Source organism: Falco biarmicus, chromosome 1 (genome assembly GCF_023638135.1).
Source record: "Falco biarmicus isolate bFalBia1 chromosome 1, bFalBia1.pri, whole genome shotgun sequence".
NCBI lineage: Eukaryota > Metazoa > Chordata > Aves > Falconiformes > Falconidae > Falco > Falco biarmicus.
The window spans coordinates 15,983,660-15,996,931 of NC_079288.1; the positions used below are offsets into that span (position 1 = coordinate 15,983,660).

The 13,272-nt window shown below is 41.8% G+C and overlaps 1 protein-coding gene across 9 annotated transcripts in view; it reads left to right on the top strand.

Moving 5' to 3' along the window:
- Positions 1-13,272, top strand: part of ACACA (acetyl-CoA carboxylase alpha) — a 148,072-nt gene that overhangs the window by 32,514 nt on the left and 102,286 nt on the right. For all 9 annotated transcript variants that reach the window (XM_056341575.1, XM_056341593.1, XM_056341568.1 and 6 more), the window contains 14 exons: positions 131-263; positions 888-1,026; positions 1,261-1,370; positions 2,392-2,473; positions 3,690-3,788; positions 4,355-4,461; positions 5,208-5,318; positions 5,810-6,019; positions 6,570-6,740; positions 9,024-9,185; positions 9,480-9,643; positions 10,476-10,626; positions 11,168-11,271; positions 12,155-12,236. In XM_056341575.1, the coding sequence (XP_056197550.1) occupies positions 131-263; positions 888-1,026; positions 1,261-1,370; positions 2,392-2,473; positions 3,690-3,788; positions 4,355-4,461; positions 5,208-5,318; positions 5,810-6,019; positions 6,570-6,740; positions 9,024-9,185; positions 9,480-9,643; positions 10,476-10,626; positions 11,168-11,271; positions 12,155-12,236 (1,825 nt within the window). The remainder of the gene's footprint in view (positions 1-130; positions 264-887; positions 1,027-1,260; positions 1,371-2,391; positions 2,474-3,689; positions 3,789-4,354; positions 4,462-5,207; positions 5,319-5,809; positions 6,020-6,569; positions 6,741-9,023; positions 9,186-9,479; positions 9,644-10,475; positions 10,627-11,167; positions 11,272-12,154; positions 12,237-13,272) is intronic.

Consider the following 13,272-nt stretch of genomic DNA (forward strand, 5'->3'; position numbering starts at 1 on the left):
GGGAGTGATTCTGCTTGTCTGCTTGGGGAGTATGGTCAAGGGGAACTTTACAAATTATTCACATAGCCTTTTCTATTTGTGTACATCTGCACTGCCAAGTTGCTTTTTTTTCTGTGTCCCACAACTTTAGGCCCAGTATGTCTGGTTTACACCTTGTAAAGCAAGGCCGGGACAGGAAGAAAGTTGATGTGCAGCGGGATTTCACTGTGGCTTCTCCAGCAGAATTTGTTACTCGTTTTGGAGGGAATAAAGTTATTGAAAAGGTAAGTTACTTTAGCGTATTGCATTTTGTTCCCTTCTCTTGAGCTATGACCTCTCTCTGTATAAGGCTGTACATTGCAGATATCAAAATATTAATATTCCTGAATTTGAATGTTGTACTTTGGCCTGTCATCGTTGTTTTTCCATTTTATTTTATATGCAATAAATAAGGATCTCATTGCTCTAGATTAGTGTGACAGAAAAAAATTTCTGAGTGAGCTAGAGCAATTCTGCTGATAGAGAATGATTTATAGACAGATGTAACAAAAGTAGACTGGAAAAAACACTAAGAAATGTATTTAAAATTACATAATCATTTAATGGATGAGGTCCCTTCCTTTCAGGTACCATAAGTTTTAGCCGCTCATTATGCCTATTCTCATGTGTCCTTCTGCTCTTTAATCCAAACAAAGCATAATGCATTAAAATCGTTATGGTGGAGCAAGAGCTGTTTTCTAAATTGACTGATGGGCCATTAAATGTTCTTGCTGGATTGAATGCTGGCTAACAAAACTGCACAGCCCCAAAACTGGGTGAAGAGTCTGCAGAGAAAAAACTGTTTTCATTATCATTTCGTGTTTTGTGCTATTTAGACTGTATTTCATCCCTGCTTCTAACGTACTCAGGTCCTGATAGCAAATAATGGCATTGCAGCAGTGAAATGCATGAGGTCCATCCGGCGGTGGTCCTACGAGATGTTTCGAAATGAGCGAGCAATCAGATTTGTTGTCATGGTGACTCCTGAGGATCTGAAGGCAAATGCAGGTGAGCTGCGAAGGCCAGTGAAGGTGCACAGCCCACTCCTTGCACAGGGATGTGTGTCCACAGGGATACAAGAGGTGCAGTGTGGGTATCCACTGCATCACCTACCATTCTGTCAAGTAACAGATTTCTCTGGAAGAAGGTTAAGTACTTCCAGTACTGTAGATTTAGTGAGTTATAGACCAAGTACTGTTTATTAGATTTGCAATCTAAATGAGACCTTCTTTGTGTTTACAGAGTATATTAAAATGGCAGATCACTACGTCCCAGTTCCAGGAGGAACAAACAACAACAACTATGCAAATGTGGAACTCATTCTTGATATTGCTAAGCGGATTCCAGTGCAGGTGAGAAGTGTCAAAGATAGTTTTTGAAACAGGAGGTAACACCGAGCAATCTTCTCTCCTTAAATAATGAGTTGTATCTGGGGAGAAAGACAGGTCAAAGAAATTGAAATTGCCAACCTATACTGTCACCAAAAGGCAAGCGTATTACAATGCAGTGGATTTTCCAGTATGAATGTCTGCATGAGATGCAAAGCACCTGTCATGGTTTAACCCCAGCTGGTGACAAAGTGCCACAGAGCTGCTTGCTGACACCCCGCTGAGAGATGGGGAGGAGTATTGAGAAGGAATGTAAAACTCAAGAGTTGAGATAAGAACATTTTAGTAATTGAAATAAAATAAAATAAAACCAATTATAATGAAAAGGAGGGAGAAGGGGAAAGGAACAAAATCCAAAGGGAAGGAAGAAAAGGAAACAAGGGATGCACAATGCAGTTGCTCACCACCCACTGACTGGAGCCCCAGCCACCCCCCCAGTTTGTATACAGAGCAGGACATTCTGTGGTATGGAATATCCCTTTGGCTAGTTTGGGTCAGCTGTCCTGGCTGTGTCCCCTTCCAGTTTCTTGTGCCCCTCCAGTGCCCTCGCTGGCAAGGTCTGAGAAACTGAAAAGTCCTTGACTTAGTGTACTAACATTACCTAGCAACAACTAAAAAATCAGTGTGTTATCGATATTGTTCTCAGACCAAATCCAAAACACAGCACTGCACCAGCTTCTAAGAAGAAAATTAACTATATCCCAGCTGAAATCAAGACAGATCCTTTCACCTTTTCACTTCCATACACTTAGTTCCTTTTCAACAGTTTGCTGCGGCAGCCGCCTTTGACTTGTCTACAAGATGCAAAACTAGCCCTTTAAACTAAGCACACAGCGTAGTTCAGGAGGCTGGTCTGGCTTATGACTGTTATGAGGCTGTTTTCAGTGAGGAAAAGAAAGACTTGAAGTATCTGCATGCTTTCTATTTCTGCTCATGTGCTTCTTTTACTAAAACAAAGAGTGAATTATGTTATTTTCTTCTGCAGGCTGTGTGGGCTGGCTGGGGCCATGCATCTGAGAACCCTAAACTTCCAGACCTTCTCCACAAAAATGGCATTGCTTTCATGGGTGAGGAGATACAGTTCTGATCTAATGTCTAGTCCTTATTTTAAAATGTGTAGGTTTAGTGATGTAGAAAATGCTGAGCCTAAGAGTGCCGTGAGGTATGGTTTACAAGTGCAAGACTGATGATAAGTTCTTTACAGTAGTCAGAGCAACAGACTATGCTGTCTAACAGTTGGCTGTTTCCAGCCATCGAGACTAAGGAAACTAGGTAAGCTTTGGACATATGCTGGAAAATAATTCTTGTACAGGAGAATTGGCAAGTTCTCCAACATATCTTTGAATATCATGAGATACAAAATCAGAAAAGATTCCTGTTCAAGCAGATATTTCAAGAGCTGAATGTCCCTTTGAAGAGGGTGTTTGTAGTTCAGTTTTATGGAAAGAGTGGAGTTTTATGTAGACAGTACACGAAGTTTGTGATCTAGTTAGCACTGTAGTTAGCCAAGTGCTGGAGATGTTTAATGCAGTAAGCCTCATCTCCTGAACCACATGGATCTGAATATTGGATAAGGTTTTGGACACATGCAGTATTTATCACAAGTCCATCTTTAGTTTTAAAAGTCATGGTCTGAACATAGCCTGAGGATAGCTGTACCAGGACTTCTGGCATATCTTTTTGTCTATAGTGTGTTGAGCCATAACCACAGAAATACTTTGGACCTTTGAAGAGGAGTGGATTTAAAAGCTGTATTTTAATTCCAGTTTAAATCTCTTACCAATCATACACTACAGCCCCATGTGAGCCACGTTTCAAATAAAATCAGAACACTGAAATATTATTCCGGCAGTGTGTGATATGCACACTTAGTTTCAGTTACTAGTACCTGTCATCCCTTTGAGGGCAGGACCAGCTTGAGGACACATGGACAGAGAGTGGTGCTTGCAAGCTGAGTGTGCCAAGACTGCTTTAACACAGTGGGCACTTAACAAGCTATTGTGATGTGCCAGTGGTTGTATTGCTGTAGTTTCAATTGCCTTTTCCTCCTCTTGGTCAAAAGTAAAAGCAAACTACTGTTTCCTTTTAGTTTCCTGGCTGATGCAGCTAATGCTCCATTTGGTTCAGAAATGTTCATTCATACCAGTTAAGATGTGGCATGCAGCAACCCTGCTAAGAGTATTTATTTATCCCTCTTCCAGGGAACCTGAATTAGTCTTCTGGACATTTCCCCAGTGTCTGATATCTCTTGTGTCTCTCATGCATTGTTTTTGCTCTTTGCAGGTCCTCCAAGCCAAGCAATGTGGGCCCTAGGAGATAAAATTGCTTCTTCAATAGTGGCTCAGACTGCTGGCATCCCAACCCTTCCTTGGAGTGGCAGTGGTGAGAAAGAAGTTGTCCCGTGTTTATCAAGATCATTCTAATCTTTTTTTCTTCAACACATTTAATCTTTTAGAAGTGTCTGCGCAAAAAGGTGTTCCAAGAGATGTTCCATCCATTTAAGGTTTCAAATTGGTGTTATCCGAGACTTAGACATAGTGACTGATTTATATATGTCATGTCAGGTAAAATTTACATGTTGTGTAGCATGCTGTTAGTCCAACAGTACAGCTGTAATATCTGGTATTTCTGTAGCCTTTCTAGCACAGAGCGTGTCGTTTTGGAGTACACAAGCCAACACATGGAAGCTTTGTGGAGTTTCAAAAGACTGTAAATAACTTGTTTCTCAGAATTGCACGGGGTAAATGGAGGATGTAATTCATTGGATGAAGAGATCCACTCCCCAGAAAACAGAAATACCTGTTTACATTCTAGGTTCTGTTTTTTAAATGCTTCCAGAGTAGTTCTTGTGGAACTATGGCTGCTGTTTTTTTCACCAGTGTCTGACGTGTGAGGTCTCACTGAGCCTTGCCGCAGAATGAGCTAAGAAGATAATGCTTATGTTTCAGGTCTTCGAGTAGACTGGCAGGAAAATGATCTTCAGAAGCGTATCTTGAATGTTCCTCAGGAACTATATGAAAAAGGCTACGTGAAAGATGCAGATGATGGACTGCGGGTATGTGGCTAGTGTCTTAGAGGTATTTGAGGTCTTGCTGCATACGTACCTGGAGAGACCAAGAGGTTCTCTATTTATAGGTATGGGAATACAAATTAGAACTAGACCGTCAGCCTCACAGAACTAAGTCTTGGAAATCAAGAAGTGACATTTCACATATCATCTTTGGGCCCAGCCTGCAGAATTAGGAGAAAGAGACAACGTACTGGAACAAAGTTGCATTTCATTAAGGACTCTCTTCTGGGTTTTGTTTAATGCAGGAACAAGGTGTTTTTAATAAAGACCCATGACCTCACATTTGATTTTGTCTTTTTTTAAGTTTCTCTTTGAGGAAGATTTCTAGAATGAGAGATACTCCTGAGACAATACAGGATTTGGGAGTTTTCCTTTGGAAAGAGAGAGGGTGGACTATGTAATTTTTTCTGTGTTACCCAGCTTAATGATTTTCTGTATTATACAAAACACTTCTCTATGGGTTTATAAATTTAAAGGTGTGAAGCACTGACAAAAGATTTTGTGATCACTTTGAGAGGCTAGAGTTCTCTGTAGTCACAAAATCATGCTGATTTTTTCAACTACAGGTATTCTCTCAGACTGGAATGTTTGTTTTCTATCCCATTCATGTCTTGGTTGCTAAATGGTCAGACAGAAGCTTGGACACAAATCAACAGGGGAATAATGATCTTTTCAACTTGATTCTGCTACCTTTTTGTACTTACGCGTGTGTTTCTGCCCATCTTGATCAGGCTGCTGAGGAGGTTGGTTACCCTGTCATGATCAAGGCCTCTGAAGGAGGAGGAGGAAAAGGAATTAGGAAAGTTAACAATGCAGATGACTTCCCCAATCTGTTTAGACAGGTAACTTTTCCCACTGATGTGTGTTGTCTTGTTCTCAATGTTCTGGTTGGGTGATTCTGAGCACTGTATCGGAAATGTTAAAGAACTGAAAAAGCCTGCATTATGTATCAGAGCCTCTTTGAATCATGAGAGCGGCTTTGAATCATGAGTTTGTTGGTAGGATTTCAATGTATCTGCATATCCAATACAGTTGTCAAATGCCCACACATCATAGGAGATACTAAATAAAACAGAGTAATGGAGGGCATCTGCAGCATAGCTCAGAAATGTTGAGGGACAGGAGCCTTCTTTAGATTACGGGTTATTTAGGACAGCTGAGAGGAATGGAAGCGACACTGTAATTGTATACAAGTGAATGCAGGGTATTTTCAGCCTTAGGTGGCCCAGGGGAAGTATTATGGATGTTCCTTGCTTAAAAAATTTACTTGGGGTAGTTGTGACCAGACAAGTGTTTACAAAAAATGATCTGCCTATTGATATGCTGTCTTTAGGTTCAAGCTGAAGTCCCAGGCTCTCCAATCTTTGTAATGAGGCTAGCCAAACAGTCCCGCCATTTGGAGGTGCAGATCCTGGCAGATCAGTATGGCAATGCCATCTCTCTCTTTGGCCGGGATTGCTCCGTGCAGCGCAGGCACCAGAAGATTATTGAGGAAGCACCTGCTTCTATTGCGACTTCAGTGGTGTTTGAGCACATGGAACAGGTGAGAGTGGCTCTGCAAGTTCTATTTTCCTTGTGAAACTCCAGAAACAGGCAGGACTTTTTTTTTTTTTTTTCATTGTTTAACATTGCCAAGGGTTGTGCATTGTTGAGTCTTTTAAAGGAGCAATGTAGGGTTGTGTGTCTTAAACTGCTTGGTGCGGGCAGCCACTCACATTTCCAAAACTTGAGTCCACCATGTCCTGACAAACAGCTGTAGAGCTCCTTTCAAAAAATGCATGCACCCCGAAAATAGCAGGGAAGGGTGTTTTAAATGTATATTGTCATGTTAAAAGTAAGCTGCAGGAGTTGTATGAATTGTCTAATGCCAAGTATTATAAATATTTGCTTCAAACTCTGCCTTCTGTAAACTGTAAATGAAATAATCTGGAAATCAAAACTCCTGTGCCACATGTGGTTTTTTGAGCAGTTCTAGGGCCTGTTACAAGGTTTTTGGATGTTTCAAAATACCAACAAGAGTGTCTGAAGTGGGTGAGGTGGATGAAGAGAGCATAGCACCTGGAAATCAAATACTCTCTTTTCCTGTATCCTAGTGTGCAGTGAAGCTTGCCAAAATGGTGGGATATGTGAGTGCAGGCACTGTGGAATACCTGTACAGCCAGGATGGCAGTTTCTACTTTCTGGAGCTGAACCCCCGGCTGCAGGTGGAGCACCCCTGCACAGAGATGGTGGCTGATGTTAATCTGCCAGCAGCGCAGCTCCAGGTGAGTCAAGTGCTCAGGCCCTGTGCATCTGGAGGCTTCCAGAAGTACTCAAGCTGTGGTATGTTGAAGAGATCTGAGCATGAAAAACCTGTTCTGCTGAAGCCTTAGTAAAATAGGGGGGCGGACTGTTGTCTGAGTCACAGCCAGGGTTCTGTGTTAAAACTGGATCACATACTAATATTATGCAGATGACTCAATCTTGGTACTGATGGAGAATAGAATATAAAGAAAGTATTAGAGATCTCTACTAAATATGGCCTATATCCTCATGTGCAGATAGGTGATATATGACTCTCCCACATTTCCCTCTCAACAAAAATACTTGATAACTTACAGGCCCGTTCTGGTACTTTCTCAGCTTGGGATAAATCTTCTGTGCCTGGAGCAAAGTTGAATTAATTATCCCAAAACATATATGCATCCCTTATAGCTCTAGCATTTGACTCTTCCTGATTTGGAAAGCAAAGAGAGGTTATTTTCTAGTTGTTTCTCTTGGACTGTTCAGATAGACCTTCAGTTAAAAGGAGTATGAAGAGAAGCAAGAGAGGAATAAAACAGAGGTGCGAAAACTGATTTAAGTAGAGGTTTTGTGTAAAGGCCTGTCTCAACAAGTATTAGCCATGAGTAGTTCAACTTTAAGCCCTGAAATTACTTTGTGAAATGAGTTGGCTTCTGAGGCTAGCAGTGCAATCAAATGCTGTGCCAGTTTTGAGCAGTGCATCGCCCACTCTGCCTCTAAGGGACAGCAGCCACTTCCCAGAGTTTCTTATGACAAAAGGAGGGAAAAAAGAACAGACAGTTGGCTGCTTCATTTTTCAGCAAGTTCAGCGGTTGTTTGAAGTTCAGGAAAGTGACTTACGTCTTGTAAATTTTGATGAGCGGTTCCTGACTTCCAGAGCAATTGTTTCTACCTTTCTAAGCCTCTCGCTGACTGCAGATGCTTTCTCCTCCTGGCTAAGGTCCCTGCTCTTTAGCCTTTCTACAAAACAGGATTTGTGCCTAATAATTAGGTACTTGAATAGATGTGGCAAAGTGACCAAGGATTTGTCTTGATTTATTGCTTTTTCAAGAGAAGTCATGACAGTGGGTGACAGTTATGGCTTACATGAATGAGTAGACTTCTTGTTGTTCTGATCCCCAAAGTAACGAGGGAATCCTTCACAGATCCTGTAGAAAGCATTTGTGGCGTATGCTGTAGCTCATCCATCCCTTGTGCATCCCCACCAAACTCCTTCTGTGCTGCCATGCCATCTCCCCCTTCTCAGCCCCCATCTTTTCCACTGGTGGATGAATGCTGCAGTCCTCTCCCCTTCTTTTTCTTACACCATGTTAGGGGGTTCTAGTTGCTTTCCTACTTCCTTTTTCACAGCCCTCCCATTCTCACCCTCTTGCTTTCTTGTTAGTTCCCATCTTCTCCTAGGTGTTTGCATTTTGAAATTTATTGGACTGATGGTAAAGAAAACAAACAGTTGAACTGTAGTGTCTTGTAGACTACTCAGGAGCAGGATCATCTTCATTTTGTCAGGAGGCTATTTGGCTTTGGCGTGAGCCTCCTCTCAGCAACTGATTCCAGTAGGTCTCTGCCTGTATTTGCCAGGTGTGGAGAGTTTATAACTAGTCAGATGCTTTCCTCATTGTTTGGGCACTGTTCTTCATAATGCTGATGCTAGATACAATTTCATACTGTAACCGGTTTGGTCTTTTATCTGTTGGTTGTCTGGCTGGTAGGCAGCTGAAAGAAATGGCTACACTGAAACTCAGCCTTTTTGAACTGTAGCTGTAAAAAAAAAAAAAAATTAAAAAATCCAATCTAATGAACTGAACAAGTGGGACTTTACTCCATAAGGACGCAGCCAGCTCCGCAGGTTACTTTTCCTGCAGTTTATAGCTGCAAAATTCCAGAGTTTCCTATAACCAGTTAGGGGGCTTCTGTCTCACTGGGACCTTAGTATATTTTTAACAGACCTAATACATCCCCATCCTCAGCTGACCTAGCACTGGCCAGCTTTCTCTGGAGCCTGTTAATCAGTCAATGGAAAATACTAACTGAAGGGCTTAAGGTGGATATTACACTGAGCTCAGCTTTCTGAGAAACATGAATGTTCTAAGATATCAATAGAGAAGACTTAAATCAGAAAATAGGCCATGCATATCTACTAAACTAGAACTGCAGCATCATTTTCCACAGAGAATTGGTAGAATTAATTCTTCAAGGAACAGGTACTCTCTGTGAGGAGAGAAACTTACTGGTGCTTTCTTTTTATTATTACTATTTTTCCTTAGATTGCCATGGGGATTCCCCTCCACAGGATCAAGGATATCCGAGTGATGTATGGTGTTTCTCCGTGGGGAGATGCAGCTATTGATTTTGAGAATTCAGCCCATGTTCCCTGTCCACGTGGCCATGTCATTGCTGCACGTATCACCAGTGAGAATCCTGATGAGGTGAGTGTTTTAAATTCTGTAGTTACTGATCACGATCTGATAAGTGTAGGCTTTACACCTAGGTTCAGTCCCTGCTGCTGATCCTGAAAATTTTGGCAGCAAATGTAAAAGACTCTTCCCATACCTCAGCTGATGGTTCTGTAGACTCTGGTTAGCCACAACTTGAACTTACTTGTGTCTGTATCGTTGCAGCACAAAGAGGTGCTCTAACCTTCAGAACTCTAATAACTTTCCTAATTTTGGATTATTTAATTTTTCTTTAGGATGATTAGCAATGCCTGTCTGTCTTTACAGGGATTTAAGCCCAGTTCTGGTACAGTTCAGGAACTGAATTTCCGCAGCAATAAGAATGTCTGGGGCTATTTCAGTGTTGCTGCTGCAGGAGGGCTTCATGAATTTGCTGATTCTCAGTTTGGTCACTGCTTCTCTTGGGGAGAAAACCGTGAAGAAGCCATCTCGTAAGTAGTCAGAAAAGTGGTAGAACCTTGGAAATTTCTTGAGTTTTGTCCTCTTTCATTCAAAGTGCTGTGGAAAAACAGGACTCCCTACTTATAGGAGTTTTAAGAGCATTTTCCCTCTCTTTACCTTGTTTTCTACATCATGGCCAAGCTTATTCTGTCTTGCTTTGCAGTTCCACTGTGTTGCACGCACCTGCATTTCTACACTTTTTGCTTACTTCTCTTTATTTTTTTTCCTTTGTTTCATTCATGCCTTATATATCTGCTGATGGGGTATGATACAGTGACCATTGAATTGAAGTCCCTCTTTGAAAGCTTTCAGGTGGAAGGCTTCTAACAGGAAAAACATTGGTAACAACATTGACATCTTGTTATGTCAGTGCCTTACAATGGTTTATAAACCACTGAGTGTCCTTATGCAGTGTGGAGCGTTCAAGTGCTCAGTCATAAGACAGGACTGTTTGGCCTGTCATCCACGCTGTTTTTCATCCAGAGCCTTTCCTCTGTTCCATTCTGGGTGGGATGGAGACCACATCTGTCTGTTTTGTGTATACTTCTCAGATGTAATAGATGCCTAGATGATGATAAGTGGCAGCTCCTGATCTCATGGCTGGTGCTGGCTGAGCTGCTCTTGTTCACACCAGCAGCAGGTTGAAGAAAATCAATATTCTTTCATTCCCAAGCATGCCATATAGAATCTTGCTCCAGTGCTCTTCTACTATTACCTTCAGACTGTTTTTTTCCCAACAGCTCATGAGGAACTATCTAGAGTTACAGGCTTGCACGTTACCATTAGTATGGGATAGATAATAGGTTTTCTTTTCTTTTTCAGAAACATGGTAGTGGCTTTGAAGGAGCTGTCCATCCGAGGGGATTTCCGAACCACTGTTGAGTACTTGATTAAACTGTTGGAAACAGAAAGCTTCCAGCAGAACCGCATTGACACTGGCTGGTTGGATCGACTTATTGCTGAGAAAGTTCAGGTGTGGCTGCTTGCCTTACAGGACTACAAATTGGAGAGAGGAGGGGAAAGGGGGTGAGGGGACAAGCTTGGTGTGTGCTGGTTGCAGGAGGACAAGGATTTTAGGAGTGGTTATTTTGACCACTCATAATAATGAGTGACTTATGAATAAAAATTTTCACTGGCCTTAATTCTTACTAATATCAAAATCCCAGGTCATCCCTGTTAGGGGAAGGTGGTTGTGAAGTTGGCCAGAAAGCATATTAGTGTATGTGTGAATTAAGGCTAGTATTTTGGTTTGCAGTTTGGGACAGATGATAGTGGAAATGTAGGTGGAGCCTCAAGATTTGTCCCAGGAAGAAAAAAAATGTTTTCTTCTAAGGAGTTACAGAAGTAATTGCTTCTATAATAATATTTGCATGGATGCTACACCAACTTAATTTTAAAAGAGAGGTTGGCTGTGAACCAAAAATAGATCTGAGACAGTTGATTCTTCAAGTGGGTGTCCAGAATGGACTGAAGCCAAAGGGGATGCAACTGTGTTACGTACCCTTTCTTTCTAGGCTGAAAGGCCGGATACCATGCTGGGAGTGGTGTGTGGAGCTCTGCATGTGGCTGATGTGAGCTTCCGAAACAGTGTCTCAAACTTCTTGCACTCTCTAGAAAGGTAAAATTGCAAGCTTGTCTGGTAGGTAGCTGATAAGCAGATAGTAATTAATTTTGATTTACAGGTTTTGTTCAAGTCCAGTCCAGAAAGGCACAGAGCTTGTTACCTGCTGACTGTTCTCTGACCCCAGGAAGCTGTTTATGTACTGGCGTAAGAAAGCTGGCAGATAATCAGTGCATCTCCCCGAAATATCCCCTGCTGTTTGCACAGATCAGTTTGGTTTCTGGCAGTTTTGAAAGAAGTTCCAAGAAATGGCTCAGAAATGTGGAGTTCTTTCTGTGTGCTTCTAGGGCAATGTTAGGGAGTCTTAAATCATCAGATATTGTCTTCCTCTCATTTTGAGGATTGATTTAATTTCCCAGGTTTGACATAATTTTCCAAACTGTTTCCCACTAGTACTTAGAAAACCCGCTCTGCTCCTGTTGGCTTTAAAGTAGAGCAGGCACTGTAGGGAAACTGGTTGTAACACTCCCATCAGGCTAAACCTGGTGTGATCCAGGCAGGTCCGCTCTTAACAGGCAGTTAAGTATCCACTCAGTGTCTTTTTGGCGAGTCCATATGTAAACAGAACTGCCGGGGGAAATGCTGCTTTATCCCCCGTGCTAAGTCATGCTACATGTTCTGTAACTCAGGCCATGATGCTCCTTTTGCAGACTCTTCTCTAAGGCAGAAGTGGGTGAATGGGAAGGAGAGCAAAGCTGGTCTGTGTAGCTTTGCCAAACAGATATGTGTCTCTCCTAAGAAGAGATGGTTTAAAAGCCTACTCCCATCTCTTTGCTGGTGTTTTCCCCACTCTTGCATGCATCTTTGAACCTGCTTGGGCCCCTGATAGCCATTTGGTGGCTTCTGGAAGACGAGTTTTGTGTTGTACTTCTTTTTCAAGGGGCCAAGTCTTGCCTGCTCATACTCTGCTGAACACTGTGGATGTGGAACTCATCTATGAAGGACGAAAATACGTGCTGAAGGTATGATGGACAGTGTGGAAACCCATCCTTTTGCCACTTCTAGCTGGAAATGTCTGATTGTGTGCTGCTCTGGCTTAATCTTTGTAATACATACAATTACTGGAATTAAATCTCTGCAGCGTTTATTTTCTCTGCTTTAGTGGGGTTAAGAAATCAGTACAATCTCCCTTATGATAATATCCCATCATATCTTTCTATTGCAATATCTCTGTTTATTTCTATAACTGTTTTAACCTTCTGGAGTCTAGAAATGCTCTGCACAGGGTGAAGAATGCTTTGTTATAGGCAAAGACTACTGCCTATTGGTTGACCAAAACTTTCATTTGATGTTTCTTTCATCAGCATGACAGAATTTGTAGTGATTTCTACGCTTCAGCATTGCTTTTTCTTTGCTGTGTGCAAATACCAATGTTAGGCATACTGCTGAAAGGTTGCAAAGCCAAGCCCATGAAAATTAGGAAATACTAGATTTAAGATTGCCTGTGCAATCTTAACTAGCTTCCTTGGGCAAATTTATTATGGTGAAGTTTTTAACGGCATGACCATCTACTGTTTTCTGCAGCTGTCAATACGCTGCACTCCTGCACCTCCATGAGTTCATCTTGGCACCCCTTTGTTGAGAAACAGGCACTGAACAGCAGCTAAAGTATGCTTTAAATAATTTACCCAGTTTCAGATGGGAACTCTGTGGCAGAGACTGATAGATTTCCCTTTTTCCAGGAAGAGCTTTAGCTGCTTTTTCTGTGAGACAATCTCTCTCTCTTTTTTTTTTTTTAATTTCAAATTGTCTCATTCATTATGCCATTTTAGTACACAACTATGACTTGTACAAAGATTGATGTGATCAAACCTGTACAGTTAATACCTAAGTGCGTGAGGATTAACTCAAGGTTCATGGACACCATTATTTCTGGCATCTCTTGACTGCTAAATGCTTGTGATCCTGATTCTTTTTTACTTCCTCCGCCCCGCCCCCCCCCCCCCCCCCCCCCCATCTAACATGAGAACAAATGGCTCTGTTCCTGTTTTTTAATTC